The following is a 26,434-nucleotide window of genomic DNA, read 5'->3' as shown; positions in this document are numbered from 1 at the left end:
TCAAGTAATTAGGATCTAGTTTTATGTATCAACATTATTATTATTTTTTTGTTGTTGTTTGGTTTTAGATTGTTTTATTTCTGACTTAAACTTTGATTTTTATTTTCATTCCTATTTGGTCTATTCTGTTTTTTGAAATAAAAGAGGAAACTAATACTTTAGTAAATAAAGTACCATATTTTTCCGTTACACTAATTATATTCCTTAACTCTCGAGTGTTTACAAGTGGATTTGTAACATGTCCTTTGATAATGATTTCATGTATCATACTTCATCAAATTGTACAGCCTTCAATGTTTTAAAATGGTTTCTTTTAAAGGGAGACATGTCTTCATATACTGTCTATGTTCATGTAAGTAAACTAAATTGTTTGAATGTGAATGTCAAAAAGTATTAAAAACTTAAATTATAACAAAATGTTATCATCGCTTAGAAAATAAATATGCATTGATAAACCTCTTCAACCAAATGCCTTCACAAATAACTTTATCCATTTTTTAAAATAAATTCTCAACTTATTTTTAAACCTCGGGCATGGCTTATTCAATTTGTTTGCTATTACTTCTAGGCCCTTATATTGATATTTAGCTCCAAAGTTATTTTATGATTTTTCATTATTCCCTAAATTTGACTCTTAGCATATTTTATCTATAAGTCTAGATACGTATTGAACGTAGCAACAACAGCATGTTCTGCACTTACCTTATGTAGGTAGATAGCAATGCTACACTGGGTAATTACCACTGTTGTATTGTGGGTAGACACCACTGCTGTTTTATTGGTAGACACACTGCTCTACTGTGGGTAGACACTGTTGTTGCAATGTGAGTAGACACCACTGCTGTATTGTGGAGAAACACAAATGCTCTACTGTGGGTAGACACCACTTCTGATATTACTGTAGGTAGAAACTACTGTTAATTGTACTTTGAGCAGACAGCACTGCTGTACTTCCGGTGGATACCACTGCTAAATGTACTGTTGGTATAAACCACTGCTAACTATACTGTTGGTATAAACCACTGCTAACTGTACTATTGGTATAAACCACTGCTAATTATAGTGTGGATAGACACCACTACGATACTGTTGGTACACTGCTGTTCTGTGTGTAGAGAAACATCTGCCTATTTTTCTGTATGTGGAAACCACTGATAATCTTAATGTTGAGTGGGTAAATATCTCTGTTAATTATACTGTGGGTAGGCATTACTACTGATATTACTGTGGGTAGAAACCACTCTCAATTGTACTGAGGGTAAACACCACTCGTGTACTGAGTGTAGAAAACACTGCTGTACTGTGGTTAGACACCACTGCTGTTCTGATGGTAGAGAAACCACTGCTACCTATCCTGTATGTAGAAACCACTGATAATTGTATTGTTGGTAGATACCACGGCTATACTGTGGTTAGAAACCACTTCTAATTGTATTGGGAGTGAACACCACTGCTGATTGTACTGTGCGTAGTAATCGTTGCTGATTTATCTGTGTTTATTAACCACTACTGATTGTATTTTTGGTCGATTCCACTGTGAGTTGTAATATTCGTAGACATCACTGCTGATTGACTGTCTGTTGGTCATCGGGATATCATCTGACCAATTGTCAGTACTTCGATATCAATAACAATGATTGTTTATAATTAGTCTTTTGTAGACGATACGCGCGTCTGGCGTACAAAATTTTAATCCTGGTATCTATGAGTTTACTTACAACAACTGGGTCGATTATGCCACTGCTAATGAATGTATCACCAGCCCAGTAATTAGCACTTATGTGTTGACATGAATTATCATTGGTCATAATTATAAATTAAGTGTTAACAAAACTTTTAATTTTTCGAAAGACCAATTTTTCTACCCTAGGAATATATTTCCTTAGCTGTATTTGGCAAAACCTTTCGTAATTTTTTGTCCTACGAGTTCTTCAACTTCGTACATTATTTGGCCTTTTTAACGTTTTTGATTCGAACGTCACTGATGAGTTTCTTGTAGACGATATGCGCGTCTGGCGTACAAAGTTGTAATCCTGATATCCATGATTAGTTAATTTATTTGCATGTTTTCTCCCATTTTAAGCAATGTATCAATCTACGGTTGCAATATTCTCAAATAAAGTTAATGTTAAATGGTTTGTACTATTCCTTTTTGAACGTGTTAGGTAATTTAGGTAAAATGTAATATATAGGTCATGTAGCTATAAGAGGATATCAGGAATTATCAAAATTATTTGACAGCAAGACAGACCACACCATGCAACTACACGTGTACCAATAATCCCGCATCCTTTGAGAGAATAAAAGCATAAACAAAACCAACGAAAACACATGTATTTCCAACACTCTGAACGTTCCTGAAGAAGTTTAGTTGAGAAATAGACTTGGAACGCAGCACAAGCGTTACGTTTAACTTTGGTATAATGAATTTTCCTTTATTTACAGGGATATATGTTGAAGCCGCAGATTTAGAATATATCGAGTCATCAATCAAACATTATTTTTCTGATACACGTCATCATGTTATAAACAACGATTTCAAAATGGCGTCAAGAGATTATATTTACAGACAGTTTTCGTCCTTTGGATTGGTTGCTGAATATTTTGAATTTAGCTTACCTCCTGTATCTACAAAGGTTAGTGGTGTGCGTGAATAGTTTGAGTATTATATCTAAGTAGTAAAAACTCATGTAATAATTCGATTATTAGATGTTGCTAGCTTTTATTTTTAATAAAGCATCTAGATAGTAACCAGTGCAAGCGCAAATATTGTGAACACTTAAGATAGATCTTGTTATTTCTGAACTAAGAGTACTGCGACATTATATGTCTATATGGAATAGACGTTGGTTGATAAGATGGAAGAAACATTTTCATCTCTAACGAAAGGTCCTTCATATCCTTCCCTGTTTCTATCCCAGGAATAGATTACTTAAGCTTTATGTGGTAAAACCTTTCGGAATTTCAGGTCCTCGGTGCATTTCATTTTCGTATTTTATTCGGCCTTTTAAAATTTTTTGATTCGAACGTAACTGAGGAGTTTTTTGTAGATAAAACGCGTGTCTGGCGTACAAAATTTAAATCCTGGTAACTATGGTAGGTTTATCCTAGCTTATGAACTACATAATATAAACGACCTTCCACTCATCGGTCGTCGGGATTCTTAGGGACTTTCGCTATGTGCGAAGTTAATCTTAATTTAATGCAAAATCTATATTTAGTGTTGTGTGGCTAAACAGTTATCTAACATAAACCGCAGCAGTTGTCCTTTTCTAGATTTAGACATTTCAATTTCTAAAGGGAAACTCCATACTAAAATTTACGACAAAAGAGACGATTTTTCATTCCCTATTGTTAATTTTCATTTTTTAGACGGCGATGTGCCTTTGGCTCCATCAAACGGTGTATATATATCCCAACTCGTTCGGTATGCCCGTGTGTGTAGTGATGTCATAGATTTTAACGAACGTAATCAATGCATCGCTGGTAAATTATTAAGTCAGGGATTTCGTTACCATAAATTACGTAAAACTTTTACTAAATTCTTTCATAGATACAAAGATTTGATTAGTAAATTTGGCTGTACCTGTAGAAAACTTATTAAAATGGTATTTCACATCCTAAATTTTATGGTAATATTGTACTTAAAGCGCGGAAATCATTATGTGATCCGTGTAAACTCATCGAAACTTCAAACAAACTTATTAGTAAGGGTTATCGTACCAATGTTGTAATTAGATCTCTGAATATAGTTTACATTGGCACTTATATCGATTTTGTCATTAGCAAATTAAAACTTAACTAAATTTGTATTTTCTTTTCAAACGGGATGTATAGAGACACACGCACGTTCATTTTTATCTATAAAGAAGTCACTCCTAACTATCCTACTACCTGTCGATACATTTATTTTTGGCATTGCACAAGTCATGTCTTCTTTGACTGTTCATGACGTTAAAATACTAAATCCCTGGGATGTATTTTAGTTGATTTTAGTCTCTGATGCATGATTTTTTATTATTAATTGTTTTGGCTTTTAACTAGCTGTCAGTAACTGCGAGTACTCTCAAATCGTACATTCTTTTTAATTTGACCTGTTGATACTATTTGTAATGCTTTTTGTTATTTAATGTTAACATGGATCTTGCCTATATACCAGCTTTGATTATTTGGTATTACTACAATTTTTCACTTCTTCGTACTATGAACATCAAAATTATTTCATTTTTCCTTAGATGCTGTTCTTGGACCTGTACAGGAAGTTTTATCTAGCACTAATTGTATAGTTTTATTGTTGATATTCACCCCATATGTACCAAGTGTTAGATTAGTTTTATTTGATATTAAAGAAATTTCTTGGTATTCCTAAACGGAAGATTTTATACACACAGAAGAAGAAGTATACTTAACAACAAAATTATTTTCATTTACCTGTGTATAATATGACGCAGGTTTCTTCAAAAGTGATGATTTTCTAAAAATTGTTTGACATTTCACAGTGATATCATACTTTAACTTTGTTTAAACCTGTTTATTTACTTTTGACTTTAATTATTTATCCCTTGTAATTTTTTTATTAACTGTGTATTTGTATTCAGGTGTCACAGGTCAAATTTATTCGTTCATTGTGTGTTAATTTACGTTTTTTGATTGAGTTAAGCCTTCCAATTGATATTTAATAGTGTGTTTTTCTATGTTGTGATGTTTAAGTTTAAACATATTTTATTTGCTAAATATCAGCAAAATGGATGAGACACAAGTAAATCATACTTATGAAGTCTTCTCCATATTACAATACAAGTATATATATACAATAATAACAAAATGAGCATGCATGTAAAGCTAACAAATTCATTAAATATTATACGAACTATAAATAAAAAGAAAAAAAGAACAAGAAGAATGGAAAAGGAGGAAAAGAAAAAGAAACAAATTATATTTTCTGTGATGTTGACTTAGGTTTGGTGGTGATGATCATCCGTGCTGGTAGCAATAATATTTTATGAAGGTACAGAAATCTGTTAGATCTTTTAATAAAATTTTGAACATGTTTGAAAATTAGGAGATTTTGTTCATTCGAAAGTTCAAGATCTCCGCAAGTTAATAGTTTAGTATCAATAATAAAGTTTTCAGTAAGCCAATTAAAATTGTTAAGTAAAATTTATCTACATGTAGTGTATTTTAGGCAAACTAAAAGAAAATGATGAACATCCTCAATATTAGACCTACATTGACACGAAGGATCCAGTAGAATGTTAGCTTTGAAAAGGTCAGAGTTTAAAAATGAAGCGGAACATCGCAATTGAGTTAAAATAATATTCAGTTTCCTCGGACCGTACATATAATACGGCGCAACTCTTCTCTGAACACTTTCATTTTTCAATTCTCTCTTAAATTTAGATATAGAGTCGGTGTTTCGAAATTTTAAGTCAAGCTTATTCCATTCTCGTATTGTGGATGGAATAAAAGATTCAGTGGTAAGGGAAAGTCTACAAAATGGAACAATGGTATTTTGACCGTTTCGCAACGGATAGTTGGTTGTACTTTGTATACATGGGGGGACAAGATTACACAGGTACTCAGGTGCATGTGTTTTATTTATATTATAAAACATCTGTAATTTTCTTCTTCTTCGTCTTTCATATAAAGATTCCCAGCCAACCTCAGAGTACAGAGTATCAGTTTAAGTGAAGATTGGTAGACCTGTTACAATTCTTGCGGCTTCCAATTGCAAATTTTCTAATTTATTTGAATAACATATTCCACAATTATCCCACACTTCCGTGGCATATTCAAAAATGGGTCTAATAAAAACTAGATAAAGTTTTTCTAAGTTATTACGAGACAGTCGATATTTAAGTTTACGCAGAACATTAAGGTGTTTCTTTACACTTGTAATTATACTTTCAATATGATTGTTCCATTTTGCGTCACAACTAAAGGTAACTCCCAGGTGATTATGCGATGTATTTATAGGGATAGTTTTATCATTTAGGGAAAAGTTGAGATCTGGTATCTCAATATTTGAAAATATCATAATTTCTGTTTTATCAGGATTAAATGACATAAGCCATTTAGTTGACCAAACATCCAGCTCTTTCAGGTCGCGGTCGATCACAGATTTAATCTGTTCACCATCGCTACCGGAATAACTGAATGAAGTGTCGTCTGCAAATAGCCTACACAGCGATGTAAGCTTATCAGCAATATCATTAATATATAAAACAAAGAGAAGAAGACCCAAAACAGACCCCTGGGGTACACCTGCTGACACATTACAAAAGGAGGAGGACGAATTATTCAGTACTACTCTTTGTTTCCTGTCATGCAAATAATCTTCAAACCACTGTAATAAGGTTCCATCAATACCATAGGCTTTCGGTTTGTGAATAAGACCTCTATGCCAAACTTTGTCAAACGCTTTAGAGAAATCACAGAATACAAAACAGTTTATTTCTTTTTTTTCCCAAAGAGTTTAAGATGCAGTTGTATATTTCTAAAAGTTGATGGACAGTTGAATTTTTGGGAAGAAATCCGGATTGATATTCATAAATTAATTTGTTAGCGTGTAGATGGTTATACAAGTGCTTAAAAACAACTCTTGTGATGTTATACTATTGTTTCAGAAAAGGGAGAATGTTTGGTACCATTAAAACGTTTAATCCCGCTGCAAATGTTTGCACCAGTCCTAAGTCAGGTATCTGATTACAGTAGTTGTCGTCTGTTTATGTAGTTCATACGTGTATTTCGTTTCTCGTTTTTATATAGATTAGACCGTTGGTTTTTCCGTTTGAATGGTTTCACACTAGTAATTTTTTGGGGCCCTTTATAGCTTGCTGTCTCGATATGAGCCAATGCTCCGTGTTGAAGGCCGTACCTTGACCTATAATGGTTTACTGTTTATAAATTGTAACTTGGATGGAGAATTGTCTCATTGGCACTCATACCACATCTTCCTATATCTATAAATCGTTATTTTACACCTTAGCATAGCCAATCTGGTTCCGGAAAACTGATAACCATTTTGTTGAGGTCTTGTTTTTGATTTTGGTAAATATTCTTATTTTGAAACTGATATCCTCAAAACAGTCACGAGGTGTTTTGAAAAGTCAAATATTGTTCTTTTCTGTCGAAACGGATATATTACCAGCTGAAATACAGCGAATACTAGAAGTAGTCATTATCCTCGTCAGTAATTGTTGTATGAAATATCTTAATGTTTTCAGTTATTTGGAAAATTGGGCGTTAATGGTTGTTTTGGTTATTTGTCGTAAATTTAGTCACAACTTTTATACAAGCTGGCGACGATTTAGAGCTAGGCATATCGTATAGGCATATTTCTATTGTTGAAGACTGCTGTTGTCCTCTATATGTCTTTTTGTTATTTGTGTCATTTGTTTGCTGTCTGGTTAACGTATACGCGCTCACCTACTTTTAATCATAGTTGAGTTTTGTCCTTTTCGTTAAAGTTACGATTAAGTTAATTAATTACTTAGATACTCTTTCATATCAAAAGTAAAATACCTAAATAAACTATTCTTCTGATTATTAGGATGGGTTTTGGCCAAGTATATTTTACGTAACCATTTCATTTTCTGGCGAAACACAAATTATTTCGTCCAATCACCTTGAAAACTGTGAAATTACCGTTCCCATTTCTTTGACTCGTTTGTTTCTTGTGATCGATACATTTGTGTAAAATAAAATACAAAGTAAAAATGGAAAAGCCAAAAAAACAGGAAAGAAAAAGTAAGATAGAAATCATTGACAAATAAACAGACGATACTTAATCAACTAAAGGAATTCGATAATAGGAATTCAGAAAACATGTGACGTAATATGGCAAATAAGGAAGTCGTTTTGTCCTGTATCTAAGACTTAATTTCAATCGATATTTTGTAGTTTGTTTTAAGACTTCGTAAGTTATTGGTATTTCTTGTGTGTGTTTCTGTATACTAAATACATCGACAATCGCAAAATTATAAAGCGTGCTGTTTCAGTTAATGATAGGGGCGTCTTAATGTTGTTGTGACTTCTGAGCACTGCGGGTCAGCGTTGAAGACCTTCTTGAGGTTTATTGCTCTTCAACTTCGTATATCATTTGGCCTTTCAACTGATTGGTCCAAGTAGACAAACGCGCGATTAACGTACCAAATTATAAGCCTGATAACTGTTTAACTGCTGTCCATTTGCTATATTGTTTTGCGAATTTTTCATTATAGGTTTGTCATATGTTTTACGTGTCCACCCATATCGTTTCTTTCGTTTCTTTCGAATCCATGCTAAGGCAGTATAATCCTTGTGTGGCAACAACATGATATTTACATATGTTGACAAAGTATCTTATACTATGTAGTGGCATAAACTTATAAATTTTCAACCATAACAATATAATGTTAAAAATTATTTTAGTCAAATTTTACAACGGTTATTGGTATGCTGAAAGGTAGCCATTTTGGTACGGCTTATGACAAGATGATAGCCATTGGTGCTCATTATGATACAGTTAACACCACAAAAGGTATGTCATAAATCATAATTTTTACCTTAATATCTTTTGTAAAAGTTTATCAGCGTGAAATGAATCTAAGTTATAGCTGAAGGAAGTTGGTACCACTAAAATAGTATAAAGAAAAAACCGAACTCCAAGGTAAATTCAAAAAGAGGGAAGTCCATAAAAACTGACAAAATCAAAAGTTGGACTTCATCAACCAACGTAAGATTGATACAAAAATATCTTATTCCGTGTACTACAATATGAAAAAATATATTGAATTCTACAAAATGATTTAGTGTTTGTCTTTAATTTGGTCAACTAAGGAAATAACGAACAATGAAGATTTCTAATACGACACTAACTTTATATCTTTTTACCGATAGGTGTGGATGACAACGGCTCAGGTGTAGTTGCTATGTTGGAAGTTGCCCGGCAAATAACAACAATGAACAGAAAGGGGACAAAAAGGAAAAATACAATTATGTTTGCTGCTTTTGATCTGAAAGAACAAAGTATGACTAATGCATTTAGTTTACTCTTGTTTCCTCTGATCTAGCATATATTAATACATGTTATAATATAAATGTCATGCAATACTCCATCGTAAATCTTAAATTTGACTACCACCAACAGTGTTCTGATTTAAAAAATAAAACATAAAAGCGCTGTTCACCAACCACATATCTTATATTTTACTATTTACAAGAATGAAATTGAAAGCGAAGATACAAAAAGAACATAATAAATACTGAATATCATTTCGTCGAGGTTTCTATGTTTCTTTACTCTGTCAACCTTGTAATTTAGTTAGGTTTCCCAACTGTTTGTAGTACAAAATTATAAGCCTTGTATCTTTGATATATTTTTTTATCGTACTTGTAAACCCCTTATGATAGCTATTTCATCTTAATGTGCTACCATTTTTTTCATTTCTTAAGAATTTGTTCTATTTATGCTCGTTTTAAACATAAATATAATTCACAGTTTTAAACCATTCAAAATATCAAACTTGAATTTTCTTTAAGATTGCAAAGGCAGTGAATTATTACTGGCTTCATGGCTAGAACCTTGGTTAGTTAAGAACTATGGCCAAGCAGCTGAATCACTGGAATCGCATGGTGTTTTTATTTTGGACTCGGTAATGGCTTATAATGCTTCCATCAAGTCGCAGACCAATCTACCAAATATGAAAAGTTTAGTAAGTGTTCTAGAAAGCCTTAGTTAAATCATTTGAAACATATTTAGTTGCTCAGTTTAAACCATGGTTATAATTTGTGTATTTTGTAAACGTGAAGAACAGTTATCTTTGAAAAATATTATGACACAAATCTTATTTTATTTCTATAATTGGTTCGTTATATGTTTTGTATTTGCTAGTAAATGGTTTAAAATCTTATTTTATTTCAATACATTTACACCAGGAACTGTCTTGGCTTTGCTGTAAGTTGTGTCGAGTTCCTTTGTTGAAGATCATCTTGTAACTGTCAAGAGGAAGCGTCTAAAATATTGTTTGATTTTTATATTTCATTTTCTTGTATTTCTTTTGGTTTTTGGGGCATGTAAATACAACTAGTTTTCGTTTTCCCATAAACATTTTTAACTCTGAAGTATATCATTTAGTTTCCAGAAACATTTTCAAGTGTATCAAAAGACAATTACAAAGGAGACTTCTTAGCTATGGTATATAGAAACCCAACTTCAGATTTGGTACTTGCAAACATGTTTAAAGCAAAATGGAAAGAGGCAAACAGAGAACATTTTGAACTGGAGTCCTTCCCTCTACCGTTTGAGGAATACAACAAATTACCAGAGAAACAGCAGTTGAATTATCGATATTTTATGAACAGTGATCATGCGAGTTTTTGGGATTACGAAGTACCAGCAATATATCTGACAGACACTTGTAAGTTGTTTGGTTTATCTTTATCTATCTTTGTGTTTTTTTTATTATTCCTTGATATTTTGATTAGTTTTATTCGTTTGGTTGGTTACTTCTTGGTTGTTATTGTTTTTTTCGTTTTTTTTTCGGTTTTTTTTTGGTGGGGTATCTATCTTTTGTATTTCAAATTTGAATTAACAATATATTTAATGATAGTTATATTAAAAGGGACTAAACATTTATCAAAGATGCATATTATACGGGGATTTCGTTCCAAAAAAAGTTTCTATTCGTTTAGGCCCTGGAAAATATCTTAAACAAACTTACTGGATTTTTCAAATTCAAAGATGAGGCCGATGACACAGTTAACGCATTGATATAATGAATACATTTTTTCGCTCAGGCATTACACAAAAATTAATATAATTACATTAATAGAATATAAAAATAAAAAGCAATGTATTAAATATCCTCGAGATGAACAAGTTAATAAGAAGTGCAATAATTTTGAACTTCAGTTATCTACCGAGGTGTAATGAAAACATGCTATCACAAGCCGTGCAACGATGTTTCGATGCTGCTTACTGACGAAAATCTAAAGTTCTTTGGTAAAACCGCGCTGATGTTTTAACTATGACAATTAACCAGTTGTCAGATCCTTTCCAAGGTAAGTGAAATAAACACCAGATACATACTAAGGTTGTAATACTAAAATGTATTAGTTGAAGAATTATATGTTTGTCTTGTATTTATAACAGGTAAAATAAAATAAATAAAAGGCGGTAGATACCAAGGGCACATTCAAATCCAATAAGTCGAAGAGAAAAAGACAACGCCATGACAAAAAGCGAAAGATTACGAAAAGACAAACAAATCTACAAAACACTACATATAAAACTGAAAACTGAGCAACACGATCCTGGTGGTGAACTACGTCTATTTAAGCATTTTGTTTAGCTTTTGTTTTTAATGTGGCTTCTAAAACGTTCAGTCTTGCGTGTACCTAATGGAGGTTATTGCAAGAAATATGTGTCTAGCGCACTATTATCAGTCGCATGCGATTATTGTATGAACATGGAATGCAACATACATGAACATTGTTCTTTCCTATAGATTGATTGATTGATTGTTATAGAGGCCGTCCAGGATGAAAGTCTGGAAATTTAGACTGCCACTTGAAAATGAGGATATATCTGATAGGGATAGATATTTTGCCTTGCAACAGGCCACCTAACCCTCAAAGAGTTGTTTGTACTCTCTTAACACGAGACTTCGGATTTAACGTCCCCATTCTGACCAGACGTGGCTGCGAATTTGTACATCCCGCACAGCCAAACGGACGCCCCACTTTTGCAAGGATTATACTGCCGGTCGGAAGAAGACATAAGTGACCATATTTCTATTCCTCAGTCACCCTGGGGGTTACTCCTCCCATATAGTGATCAGTATAACTTTGATCATAATATCTACGTATATTATATGCAGTATGTATGCTTGTTAACCTTATGTTTTATGTGAATGCTGTACGTTTGATGAAATCCAAGTAACTTGTGTACACTACGTTTCATGTTTAAATTTACTTAAATCTAGTCCAGATCACTAGAAAATATCACGACAAAAAGAGTCTTACAGATTTGTGACAGAGTAAATATTTCTTATTTATTATAATTAGTCACTGCAACTATTAAACAAATTGAAAGTGTTACTGGTTATACAGCGTTACATTTATAATCTTGTAAATGTTGTTTCAGGGACAAATGAAGCAAGTTGATGCAACCAACAGACTTTTTGGATCATACTTATTTATATTATATCTCAGAATATGATCCAGTTCCTTTAAAGCAGAGTAATGCCATGTGGTAGAAACTGAAAAATAATGGCTGTGTAACAGTTTCACAATAATTTGCAATATGCTTTCGAAATCAAAATTGAATAAATATATAATGTCATTATGATTTTATAAAATGCTATAAAATGTTTAAAATAAAATCACTGTATGCAATTCAGAAAAAAATGTGTGCGCATTGTATGCAATTTACACTGGTAAATATGCAAACCTGTAAAACGTATGCTATGAATTACGTAGAACAACCTACATCCCGTACGATCGAGACAAAACCATTTGAAAGCTAATTTTTTTTAAATTTTGACAATTTACTTGAAGGAGTTGTAACTTTAGTTTCAGAACCATTTTATATTGAAATCTTTAATCGTCTCCTTACATGATTTGTTGCTCCTAAATCAGTTTTAACCTTAAATTTTTCATTTTGATCCATTATTTTGAAAACCTTAATGAACAGACAAAAATTCTGTTCAACAAAAATGATGACCAAGACAAGATTTTTGTTCGCACAAGTTCCCATTCTATACACATACTCTGATTGCATTATATCAGCTTTATGTAAAAATACCAGTCTAACATTCGAGTTTCCAGTTAATTTAGTACATTAAATGACTTATTGGAAAACATAAAATGAAGCAAACTATGCTTATTTGCAGACGACAGATTAGTAATAAAGAATTAAAGAAACCTGACAACACATTTAAATAACAGTTCGATGTAGAAGCACCAAGCAGACTCACTCGCATAGTTTCGACAGATAAATGTAATGCTTTTAGTGTTACACAAAATCCTAATGACTTCACTTACAAGGTTATATCATCTTTCAATTGTAGTTACACCTTATGTAAGAATCCTGGGTTTTGATTGGTTGATAGCCAGTGTATTTTTCACCAATTTACTGTTATCAAATGAATATCGTTCATTTTTTAACGCCGCCGGGGTATATGCAAAAAGGATATGCCTTTTTTACCCTCTCTGCCATGGTATTTGCCAAAAAATACTCTATCCGACTGGACGCTTGTAACGTCACGATCATCAATGCGTTTTTGAACGTTAACATTCGGTGTAATTAAACAGATATAGCATGTTCTTGAGGGGTATTTGCGAAAAATACCAGTGTTGAGAATGAATTTCCCTCGCCTTACAGCTCGTTAAATTTAAAAGAGGGACGAAAGATACCAGAGGGACAGTCAAACTCATAGATCGAAAACAAACTGACAACGTCATGGCCAAAAATAAAAAGACAAACAGACAAATAATAGTACAGATGACACAACATAAAAAACTAAAGACTAAGCAACACGAACCCCACCAAAAACTGGGGGTGATCTCAGGTGCTCCGGAAGGATAAGCAGATCCTGCTCCACATGTGGCACCCGTCGAGTTGCTTATGATATTACAAATCCGGTAAATAGTCTAATTCGGTAAGTCACATTCAACAGGTATTGTAGTTACGACATAAGGAACATATCCGATATCATCTGTGAAACGGTTATTCCATAACGGTCAACCAACTCGTGATGGCGTCCGTAAAATTTACGAAGGGATGACTTCAACTTCACCATTTGGAACTCTTGGTTTAATAGCTTCCTTGTGAGCAGCAATCCTCTATCAAGGAAATCATGATAGGAAACACAAGCCCGGGAATATCGTATCAATTGGGAGATATATACTCCGTATGCAGGCGCTGCTGGAATGTTGCTACATAGAAATGGAAAGTTCACAATTGGGAAGCTGAAATCATCTCTTTTGTCGTAAAGTTTTGTTTTCAACCGACCCTCATTGTCAATTTCTAGATGTAAGTCAAGATATGAGGCAGACTTAACTGTATCTGTAGTATCCTTTATCTCTAGTTCGATGGGATAGATTCGTTCAACATAGTCACCAAATTTTGTATTATTTAGTGAGAGAACATCATCTATATAGCGGAACGTAGAGTTAAAGGATATTGCTAACTTCTTATCTCTCTTCCTAAGAAGCTCCTGTATAAAGTCAGCCTCATAATAATAAAGAAACAAGTCGGCAAGAAGAGGGGCACAATTGGTTCCCATTGGAATTCCAACAGTCTGTTGAAAAACACGTCCTCCAAACGTAACAAATATGTTGTCAATCAAGAAATCAAGCATCTTGATAATGTCAGTTTTAGAGAATTTTTTGTTTGAATCAGAGTGATTCTTTACAAAGTAGGATTTATCCCTCCCCAAGACAAGATACTTGTATCTACGTTCGCCATTCTTTTTAATGAAACAAAGTAATACCAACTCTTTCAATTTGTCTTTTAGTTTGGAATGGGGAATACTTGTGTAAAGTGTAGAAAAGTCAAATGTTTTAATACTATTGCAAGATGAGAGAGTCTTAGATTGTATGTACTCTAAAAGATCTTTGGAATTTTTTAGTATCCACATCTGATTCACGCCACCTCTAGAATAGGCAGTTTCACAATAACTTTGGAGCCTGGCTTTGATTGCTGATAAAATAGATGTTAATAATTTAGAAAGAGGTTTCGTGGAGCACTTGGAAGACCCAGCATTCTCTCGACTGGTATTTTTTCGCAAATACCCCTCCTTAACATGATATATTTGTTCATAATAGTTAAATCTACAAATAATTTATAATGCATCAAAATAAAATAAAACAATCAGAAAATCCATAGTATTCTCTTGCATTGTATATGTTTAAGGTAATTTTAAAATCGTAATCATTGACCTTGAACTTCATAGAACAAACAATAAAAATCAGTACTTAACCCGTGTATGTTTACTTACACATCTTAAAATGTCAAATTCTAATCATACATATAAAAATGTATATATACTAAAATATCCCTGAAAATTACATATAAAACAAGACCCGATATTTCTTTCTGTTAAACATGATTAAATGTCTCTGAGTAATGAACAATACGTTTCTATATCCAAAATCCTTTCCGGTCCCCATGCTGGGTATTATCCAGGTGATTGTTCTGTTCATTCACAAGAAAGTTCATGCGGTTGCAGTCATCAAGGATTTGGTCCAACTGTCTGAAGAGTTTGCTCACTGTGAGATATGGCTGTATTGTAAATCACATCTGTGTCCATTGATGTGTTTGTGCTTTGACTCACCAACGTATCGGAGACTGGCCACAGGTGAAACATTCTAGAATGTAAATGATATTTGAAATTTAACAGGACACATTGCAAAACATTTTGTTTTTCCTTTGGATGGCATTACTGAGGGATGTTGATAAATAATTCATAACGTTTGTCACCTCTGGAACGGCATTCACATAATCACATATTGGGGTCAAGATTGTGAACAACCCGTTCCCCATTCAAGTTTGCTGTATGAAAGCTATCATAGGAGGCTCGAAAAAATAGTAGGATAGTTTAGGATTTTTTTAAAGGTTATTAATATATACAACAAGGGCCGTAATTATGCGAAGGTCAACCGGAACTTAACTCCATCTGTAAGTCATCATTATACACCAATGAACTAAATATTAACTCCGCATATACAGGCATTCAAATTAAATCTAAAGGTCGTAATTATTTAGAAAATAAGGTTCCTACTCCCCAGGCAAAGTTAACCTGAGGTGAATGTGGTTATTGTGAATGTCCCTTTTAGTCATATAGCTCACCAAGTACTAAAGTATTTGTACATCCCAGGTTTTTCAAATTTTGTTTTTGTTTGATCATTCCTAATGAAGATAAATCCAGAAAGGTGCTTCGGACACACCAATTTATATACAGTTGTTTTCAATAACCTAGCACTGGGACGAAAGTGCTGCTGGTAGATGCTAGTCCCCGATGGTATCATTAGCTCAGCAGTCGACCATGTAGTGGCTTAAACAATTGATTTGTAACATGCATACCTTGCTTAATCATTATCTCAGTAGTCCGTACTTTTGTACTGAAATAATTTCTAACATACTTTTCATCAGTTTTCTTTTTTTGCTTGAAGATAATTTACATCGAATACTTATGGATTTTAGAACAGAGCAATCAGCAATAATGTCTTTCAAAAAATGTATATCTTTTGGGAAAACACAGGTGGAAGATACCAAGCAGGCATTAAAAACTCATTAGTCGAAGAGAAACTTACAACGCCATGGCAAAAAAAAAACAAAAATCGACGAAATGACAGACAAGTCCACAAAACATTTAATAGAAACTTAGACTGGGCAATAATTGGAAAGCTTCTTAATAAAATGGATTGCCAAGATTCCCCGGAAAAATTGGTAAAGTAGGTTAATTTGTTTGGATAACAGATATTGTAATTATTAAAAAGATTTTTCTCAATTATTTTAATTTCTAACATTTCAACGCCCGTCTGGCGTACAACAGTTTAAGCCTGGTATCTATGATGAGTTTATATTCATACGACCATTAAGTAAGAACGAATCTGGCACTTAAAAAAAATTATTCATAACATGAACAAGATGAGATTTGATAGTTCTTATCCTAAATGACAGTATGTGATGCTAAATGTCACCAGCAATAACAAATACAACAGTATTGCTTAATTACAAAACACATTGAAATTTCATAAGATAACACACATATGTTAGTCTTTAGAACTTGTCATCTACCAAGAAGTTAGATTGAGCTTCATCTGCCTGCAAAATTAAAAATAAATCAAGTAAGAAACTACCAGACATGTTGCAAAGCTAATAAAAATATGTGTATGCAGTATCATTGAAGTGTTTGTCATATCGAGAATTGGTTGCATTATCAAAGTTTGTCATCTCAAGAATTGTTTGTATTAGGTGTGTAGTATCAAGGAATTATATGTTTGATTTTCCATCTTCGTTATTTGCGATGGCACCGCGGCTAAGACATTTCATATATTTTTGTAGCTGCGGAACGTAGCTCTTTGGTCCTGTGTTGATTTCTGATTTGTACGCACCACATATGTTCCGGTCATTTCAATAGACGTCTTTTGTGATGTTTCCGGCAGGAGATGCAAATTGTACTTATACTTAGACAGCTGGTGGTGGTGGCTCCGTGAAAAACAGGATTCACATTTATACATGAAAAATTTAACAGATACACATATCGGTGTAAAAGAAGTAATGAAATGTTCCGTGAAAAGAGGAGTCATCAATAGTATGTAATCATTTATTTCATTATCATACATGTAGTTTCTAATATAGTGGAGGCGTGAGGTATGAGCATATGATTGCAAAGGAATTCTTTTGTCACTTGCAAGGGGTTTTGGTGTCAGTTTACTTACCAAAGTACTTCTGTAACTTCCTATCGTCTTTGTCCACTTCCTCCAGTGACAAGATATCTTCGGACATGTATTTCCTAATTTTCCACAATTCCCTGTCTGTAATAGAATTGAACAGTTTTGTGTTTCAAGTGTTTCATGAATGGTCACTACACATTGACTTAGGTCATGTATGTATTGCATTATTTCAATTATAATGTCAACATACTTGAAAAGAAAAACAAGATACTAAAATATATAACGGAAATTTGCGGTCGATTAGATCATTTTAGAAAAGGGGAAAAGTGATCATCAAAATAATTCTGTATGGGGATGTAAAAAATATTTGGTGAAATGAAACAAATAATTCAAGAAAGGTTTAAATAAAAGGGTGATATAAAGTGGGTGAAAGTTATTGAGAGAAGAACATAACCTCAAAACAATCAAAAGATTGAAGTCACAGTTATTATAAACTTTTCGGGCAACGAATGTAACCGTTTTAATAATGATATTTTGTCGGGCAAGGAATGTACATGTTACAATAAGGATATTTTGTCGTGCAATATATGTTAGGTCATGTTAGTGTTATAATAACGAAATATGGTCGGGCAATGAATGTATCTGTTTTAATAACTATGTTTTGTCGGGCAACGAACGTAAATGTTTTAATAGCAATATTTTGTCGGGCAATGAATGTACCTGTTATGATAACCATAGTTAAATAAATAATTTATCTCAGATGTTATTACATTTACCTACAAATCCTTTAGCCATAGTGAGCTGGACCTGTATTCCCTGTTCGGAAGTGTGCCTCTTTCCACTTAGTACGTCTGCATCAAAACGACTGGTAAATAATAGTTCTTTAAACCGGTTACTTCTTATAATTTGGAAATCGACTTTAGCATTGTTGTATACTTTTGCACCTGCCTCTTTTGAATCTATCATTTACAGAAGTTGACTGAGATTCTAGGTATGAAAATCGGGTTTCAACATCTGAAATTAATATGTTGTATTACATATATTTAATTCCAAATAGCTGTATTTTCCTACGAATTTTGTGTTCTACGACTTATCATAATTATGCATGAATTATTTGCCAAAAAACATTTGGCAAACAGCAATTAAATGTTACATGTACTACGGTTTCAGAATATTTCTAAGCATTTTTGCGCAATACCATGTGTTGTGTGAAAGAAAGAGAGAGACTGATTGTACTACTGTGAACTAATACAAATGAATTGTACTACGATGTACTAATGAAATCTTGATTTTACTAGATACGGCCAAGTCAGGAACCTCTATCGTTTGTTAGTCTTGTGCATTTTTAAAATTTTGGTTCATTTGTATGTTTTGGATTTTAGCGTGGCGTCCATTTCGCTGCACTTGTATACATTATGATTAAGAGGCCAGCTGAAGCCCGCCTCCGGATGCGGGATTTTCTCGCTGGCTGCGTTGAAGACCCATGGTGGCCATGGGCTGTTTTCTGCTTTTTGGTTGGGTTGTTGTCTGACACATTCAACATTTCCATTCTCTATTCTATATAAAAGTGATAAATTTGTCCAATAGTATTTCTTAGAAGTGAGTTTATCTTTTCTATGAAGAGTCGACCAAATGTATTACTAAACAAAATATCTGTCTGCTTGAAATCTAAGGATCAGGCATAATGATAAGCAATAAATCAACTGTTTACCTCTATAAAACTTTGAGATTTTTATTACTCGGTCATGGTCATCTCTGAATCTCTCCGTAAACAAATACAATTCAGCTGCTCAGTTCCTAAAAAAACTTTCTGCCTTCACTAATATAAGGTATTATAGATGTAAGCTATTAAGTGGCTTCTTATAATATCAGAAAATTTATACATGTCCCAAAGAAGCTATCTGAAGTCATCACTATATAACTGCGGTTTTACTTTTAAAACATCGTCAGTTTTCCCGTGTCCCGTATGCGCTCACTGTTAGGGTAATTTTGTCCCAAAAATATGATGGATTGCACGCAAACATGTAACAGGCTCCATTCTATATTAATTCACAGACAGTCCTATGTATATTTTAACCTAGTTTAAGCACCCTTTTGAAAAAAAGTCACCATGCACTCTACGCCACATTTCCCGAAATTTCTTTGTTCCTATAGTTTTTGAAAGCGTATATTTTCTGGATGTTAAATATTCTTTGCATGCATAACCAATTTATAGAAAAAAAGAATATCAAATACTAATAAACAAGGTAATATTTTTTTCTGACTGTTAATGACGTCTTTACACTAAATCCATTGGATGTTGGATGTGTACTGATTGATATATAGACTCAGATACATGATTTATTGGCTTTGAACTAGCTGTCAGAAACTGCGAGTACTCTCAAATCTGTACTTTGTGTCTTTTGTTGTAATGGAAGTATAAATACCCTGCCACATTTTTGTTAAATGTTTGTCTGCTCTGTATCGATTTGATGAGTTGAGCCATTTTCAACTTATTTTTATAGTTTGTTCTAATGTTGTGTTGTAACACCACTGTCCAAGGTTAGGGGAGGGTTGAGCGCTCACAAACATGTTTAACCCCGTCACATTCCTTATGTGCCTGTCCCAAGTCAGGAGTCTGTAACTCAGTGGTTACCGTTGATTCATGTCTGTCATATTTGTTTTTCGTAAATTGTTTTGTTATAAATTAGGCCGTTAGTTTTCTCAATTTAATTGATTCATATTTTTCATGTCGGGGCCTATTATAGGCGACAATACGGTATGGGTTTTTATCATTGATGAAGGCCGTACGGCTGCCTATAAATGTTTACATCCACTTCATTTAAACTTGGGTGGATAGTTGTCTCATTGGCAGTCATATCACATCTCCTTATTTTTATATACTACATTGGTGTTGTATAAAAATAGACATCATATTTTCCTGTTTTTTTTAACAAATAAATCAACCACAAAATGTCTGCTATGTGAATCTGTGGTTCTGTCCTAGCACTATGGCTTCCTTCAACAATAAAGCTGACCGCCAAGATATAGCCATTAGTGCTGAATGTGGCGTTACTTCACCAAAAAAAAAATCAATCAACCAATCTGTTGTGTGAAAATATTCATTTTTTTGTTTATAGTAGATCTATTTTTTCATCTTCACAGAACGTCACAAAACATGCGTTTTATACTAAGTCTTGTTTAAAATCAACAACTGAAACCGCCGAAACCGAAAAATAACCCGTTTGAAAACGGTCTAAAATGTCAAAGAAAATTGAGTGGAAACCGATACCCAGTTTTATGTTGAAATTGGGATAGCTAAAAACAATTTATAGTATAAATGTACATTAATTGTGTTCCTGGTCCATATTACTTCCTATCAGAAAACATTAATCCATGTATATTTGCGAGAGCATATATTAAACAAAATACATATGAACTTTGTAACATAAAAATTAAAATGTTTTTATAAATCGGATTTCAACCTGCAAATAGTAGTTTAATTTTGGTCTATATACAAAGGGATATAGTTTCCATACTTTTCCAAATTTCAAAATAATAATATAAAGTATGGATCGCCGACCTTTTTAAAAACTTAAGTTTGTGTAAATTATCATATTTTGTAAAGATTATACTTGGAAAAGGTACATTTATGTGAATAAAAAGAAAACTAAACGTTAGAGTTTAAAATAATATATATATATATATATGAGACGATAGCTCTTATAATGTGCTTTCCGATGAGGATTATTTGTCAGAGTTAACCCGATAAAATATGAAATATGAATTATAAACACTAGTATAAGCCACACTTTATGAAAAAAATAATATAACGGACCTCTTATGAATCAAGTGTTGAAGAAATAAGATTATGAAAAGAATATCAACTACTTTCAAAGAAAACAATTAAGAAGCATTTAAATAATAATGTAAACTGAAAAAAGACACATTCAGGGAGAGAAATTATTAAATAACAACAAACACAAAGAAACGTATAATAGGAGAAAGAGGAAAAAAAAACCCACCAAAATATTAAACATTTCACTCGCCAAGATTAAAGAAGTCTTGCGATAAAGAGAACATTGCTAAATTTAAAAAAAAGAAGAATCTGATAATACACAAACAGTAAAAGAAAATAAGACATCGAAGTTTATAGACGAAGATATTCAATGTGATATTTTGGAAGCATACTCGTCCTAAGAGTACAGAGGTAGTGTCAATTTTTCCCTGCATTTGACACAAAAATACAAATTTTGCACGAGTTTTTAAGATATGATTTTAATTCTATGGAAATTTGGATATCAGCAATGTTTACTTATTAAAGAAATTCAATGTTAATTCTAAGGTCACTTTAAGTGGCATTTTCACATATAATATCTTGATTGTCATATAAACATAATTAATTTGTGACAAAAACAAAAACAAACATAATATAGCATGTAATAACAATTTTATAAGATATGAACACATGGACAAAAATATAAGACTTCTGCCCTCAGTTCTAATGACTGTTTTATAAAGGAGCCAATATTTTAAACATGTTCCATGATAGAGGGGTTTAGCATTTCTTTTACTTTTTGTTCTTGGGTAAGAGACATAAAATCATGAGAAGGTAAAAAAAATTCAAATAGATTATCCCTTAGTTTTTTTGTTAATTTTACATTCAAGGAGAAAGTTAAAGACGTGTACGCTTGAATCATTCTTTGGAACAACGTCAACATCCTCGTTTTATTGGGAACGTCGTGTAACGCTCAGTGGTACCAATACTGTGCGTAACGTCTCTGCATACTTAGATAGCTATAAACGTATGCTAACGATTCTACATTGCGCGAACAGTATTTCGGTAGTTACCCTCAACAGGTAGGACTGAGATGAAAAGTTTAATTTTACTTAAGGTTTTATAAAGCAGGGAAAAAAATGAAATGACACCTCATGGTTTAACTGGTAAAATGAAGAGGTCCATTCAATCTAATTAAAATTTTGATCTCTGATTTCGTTATCCAAGTTACGATAGATCGATATTTTAATTAGATTGAGGTCCGTTATGTGTTTTACAAATTTCTCAGATAAAAAGAACTATAAAACATATTATATTGTAAGGCTCTATAAAATAATTGTTATACTTGGTATCCTTTTAATAATTACCTTTCTCAGACTTCCACTGTAGAACCACTTGATAAAAAACGAAACACACGAAACCAATAATCACACATACTGCTGTAACATCCTTCCATATACTGCTTACATATACACTCGGAAACTGTAAAAACAAACATTAAAACTTCTCAATCTTTATTCTTTTAATATTTGAAATCATAGTATTTATATTTTGCATTATGAAATGAAAAATAGATATCTGTTTTCAGTTTAGGTTCTTTCGATTTTTGATTTTCCAGGTCAGATTTTTACTCAAACATAAAAAATAAAGCATAAACAACACTAATATTTAGTCATGTACTTTTGTATCATTCTGACAAACACCTATACTGATGTCATTTGATCCGGGGTGCTGAGAAATGACACACATTAAGTCCAGACTACGAAGTCGTTACAAATTTGTACTTTTTTTTTCTTTTTTGAAAGTCTTCTGGTATTCTAGTTGAAAGGATCTTAGTCTACATAAATTATCATAAATCATTGTAAATACTTGAGATACCTACCTGACTGGAGTTGAATTCGAAATTAACTAGTATGGAAACCATCTGGAATTTCGTTCTATAAAAAGTAAAAACGAGAAGGGTTTTTAACAAATGGCTATATCTCAAATATCGTTTCATTGTTGTATAAAACAATCATCTGTTTACAGAGGGTAAAACTCTTTATGCGTCCATCACTCTTAGAGTGGTCCTTAAAAAAGTTTGTTTATTTGTGAAATAAACGTTATTTTTTTTATAGTTCTCATACTACATATCCTTATTATTATTTAAGTATCTATTAAAACGAAACTATATTCTCTAATATACGCCACCAGTGTCAATTAAATTAAGCTATAAGATAAACTTACTTCAGATTGTAAGATAGCTGATTCTCGTGCCATAGTTTACAAAACAGGGTAGTTTAAACATTCACCCACAAAACTATGCCTGCCATGTTGGGGTTACCTAATCTTAAAGCAGTTGTTACCTGCAAGAAGTCTGTACAAACCCCCGTGCTGCTATAGGATTCAAGTAACGTCACAAACGTCAGAGCCTTTCTCTTGAGAAGATCTTTGAAATAGTTTTCACCGTACGGACGACGGACGCCAAGTGATGGCAAAAGATCACTTTTCCTTTTCAAGGAAAGGTGATCTAAAATGCATTAGAATGATGTCTAAATTAATTCAAACTGGTTGCAATTTAGTAACTATTGTTTTATCATACTGAATCTGTTTTTTTTTGCTCCAATGACTATGATACTATTAATAAGGTAGCACTGACAAGAAAAGGGCACGGTTGGTATCAAGGAAATTTCCTCTCTGTTGAAAAACATGTCCACCAAATATGTTGTCTATTAAAAAAATCCATCATATTGGTTATGATATTTTTACAGAACTTTTGTAAAAATGAGATTAGATTTTCAAAGTATGACTTCCTAAACAGGAAAACAAAGCGATGGAAGATACAAAGGGACATTCAAAACTCAAAATTTGAAGAAAAGCTGACAACACAACGCCAATGCAAAAATCAAAAGATAATGAAAAGAACAAGAGGCTCTCACGAGCCTGATTCGCTCACCTTCAATTTTTTGCTTAAATCTTTCATCAATGATTATTTTTGCTTTTCAATATTTATTAATGAGTGGCATAAAAATGCCATTTAAAGTTCTTTGTATCTGTCATATTTTCTTTAAAAGCAAAAAAAATGCATTTTACCCCTATGTTCCATTTTAGCCATAGTGGCTATGTTTCTTGACGTACAAGGAAATAAATTCAAATTTATACTAGATACTCTGAAACTCATTCAGCCCAAGTTTGGCTGAAATTGATTCAGCAGTTTCAAAGGAGAATATTTTTTAAAGTAAGCAAACTAGATGAACAAATTGTGAAAAATTGTCTTTAAAGGACAATAACTCCTTAAGGGGTCAATTGACAATTTTGGTCATTTTAACTTATTTGTAGATCTTACTTTGCTGAACATTTTTGCTGTTAACAGTTTATCTTTTTCTATAATAATATTGAAGATAATAACCGAAAACTGCAAAATTTCCTTAAAATCATCAATTCAGAAGCAATAACCTAAAAATCAGATACCCGATTTGGCTGATAATTTCAGGACAGGTAGACCTTGACCTAATGAATACTCTAACTTCTTGTCTGATATGCTCTAAATGCTTTAGTTTTTGAGATATAAGCCAAAAACTGCATTTTACCCCTATGTTCTATTTTTAGTCATGGGGGCCATGTTTTTTTGACGAAACAGAAAATAAAACTCAAACTTTGTTCTAGATACCCTAAGGATCATTCAACTTAAGTTTGGTTGGAATTGGTACAGTAGTTTCAGAGGAGAAGATTTTGTAAAGATAGAAAACATGATTAACGAATTGTGTAAAATTGTCCTTCGAAGGCAATAACTCCTTAAGGAGTCAATTGACTATTTTGGTCATATAAAACTTATTTGTAGATCTTACTTTGCTGAGCATTTTTGCTGTTTACAGTTTATCTTTATCTATAAATATATTCAAGATTATAAATAAAAGCTGCAAAATTTCCTTAAATTTACCAATTTAATGGCAGTAACCCAACAATGGGTTGTTAGATTCATCTGAACATTTCAGGGCTGATAGAGCTTGACCTGATGAACATTTGTACTCCATTTCAGATTTGCTCTCAATGCTTTAGTTTTTGAGATATAAGCCAACAACTGCATTTTACCCCTATGTTCTATCTTTAGCTATGGCGGCCATTTTTTTTTTGACGAAACAGAAAATAAAACACAAACTTTATTCTAGATACCCTAAGGATCATTCAGCTTTAGTTTGGTTGGAATTGGTCCAGTAGTTTCAGAGGAGAAGATTTTGTAAAGATAGAAAACATGATAAACGAATTGTGTAAAATTGTCCTTGAAGGGCAATAACTCCTTAAGGGTTCAATTGACTATTTTGGTCATATAAAACTTATTTGTAGATCTTATTTTGCTGAGCATTTTTGCTGTTTACAGTTTATCTTTATCTATAAATATATTCAAGATTATAACCAAAAACTGCAAAATTTCCTTAAATTTACCAATTTAGTGGCAGCAACCCAACAATGGGTTGTTAGATTCATCTGAACATTTCAGGGCTGATAGAGCTTGACCTAATGAACATTTGTACTCCATTTCAGATTTGCTCTCAATGCTTTAGTTTATGAGATATAAGCCAAAAACTGCATTTTACCCCTATGTTCTATCTATGCGGCCATGTTTTTTTGACGAAACAGAAAATAAAACACAAACTTTATTCTAGATACCCTAAGTATCATTGAGCTTTTGTTTGGTTGGAATTGGTTTAATAGTTTCATAGGAGAAGATGTTTGAAATAGTTTACACCGGACGGACGACGACGGACGACAACAGACGACGACAGACGACGACAGACGACGACGGTCGCCAAGTGATGGCAAAAGCTCACATTTCCTTTGGAAAGGTTAGCTAAAAATAAATCCATACAACATTACATAGAAAACAAAAGACTGGGCAACATAAACCCCATCACAAACTGGGGGTGATCTCATGTGCTCTGGAAGGTTAAGTAGGTCCTGCTCCACTAGTGGTACCAATCATGTTGCTAGTGGTAGTTACATATTTGCCGACAAATCTCATTTAGTGGTGTCACAATTGTGAAAAGAGGACAGGATTATGATTACGACAATTGGAAAACAGATATCTCATAATGGTTATGCAACTCGTGATGGTGTCTGTAAAACTTTATTAGTGTAATGACTTCAACTTTATCACTTAAAACTCTTTGTTCAATTGCTTCTTTGTAATGTTAGCAGCAACCCTCTATCAAAGAAATCATTTTATGAAAGGAAACGCAAGCTCTGAGATACGGTATTAACTTGTAGATATATACTCCAGAAGAAATTTGAATCATCGTCAATTTTTTTATGAAA

The 26,434-nt window shown here is 32.8% G+C and overlaps 2 protein-coding genes and 1 long non-coding RNA gene across 11 annotated transcripts in view; 1 reads left to right on the top strand and 2 right to left on the bottom strand.

The window, feature by feature from the left end:
• Positions 1–26,434, top strand: part of LOC127700504 (uncharacterized protein YfbL-like) — a 323,855-nt gene that overhangs the window by 47,854 nt on the left and 249,567 nt on the right. Inside the window, exons 1-8 of one of the 8 annotated variants that reach the window (XR_007981609.1) lie at positions 259–352; positions 2,446–2,636; positions 8,413–8,521; positions 8,881–9,009; positions 9,523–9,695; positions 10,118–10,400; positions 10,895–11,043; positions 12,128–12,142. Coding sequence is in view for 7 of the 8 variants with exons in the window: in XM_052204015.1 (XP_052059975.1) it covers positions 304–352; positions 2,446–2,636; positions 8,413–8,521; positions 8,881–9,009; positions 9,523–9,695; positions 10,118–10,400; positions 10,895–11,007 (1,047 nt within the window). In the remaining variant the exon portion in view is untranslated. Of the gene's footprint in view, positions 1–258; positions 353–2,445; positions 2,637–8,412; positions 8,522–8,880; positions 9,010–9,522; positions 9,696–10,117; positions 10,401–10,894; positions 11,044–12,127; positions 12,326–26,434 lie in introns of those variants that run through there. The other 7 variants (XM_052204015.1, XM_052204013.1, XM_052204011.1 and 4 more) reach the window with 7 other exon arrangements.
• The window catches only part of LOC127700500 (uncharacterized), a 245,133-nt gene that overhangs the window by 70,960 nt on the left and 147,739 nt on the right, over positions 1–26,434 (bottom strand). The gene's annotated exons all lie outside the window — the stretch shown is intronic.
• LOC127700510 (uncharacterized) lies at positions 17,430–23,154 on the bottom strand. The gene is made up of 5 exons (XR_007981612.1): positions 23,025–23,154; positions 22,510–22,624; positions 19,097–19,182; positions 18,162–18,399; positions 17,430–17,526 (listed from the first exon to the last, which is right to left on the bottom strand). It is a non-coding gene; the product is annotated as an uncharacterized LOC127700510 (long non-coding RNA).

Source organism: Mytilus californianus, unplaced genomic scaffold (assembly GCF_021869535.1).
Source record: "Mytilus californianus isolate M0D057914Y unplaced genomic scaffold, xbMytCali1.0.p SCAF_5, whole genome shotgun sequence".
Taxonomy (NCBI): domain Eukaryota; kingdom Metazoa; phylum Mollusca; class Bivalvia; order Mytilida; family Mytilidae; genus Mytilus; species Mytilus californianus.
Note: the sequence above shows the minus strand (reverse complement) of the source record. Positions and strands in the feature narration are given on the sequence as shown.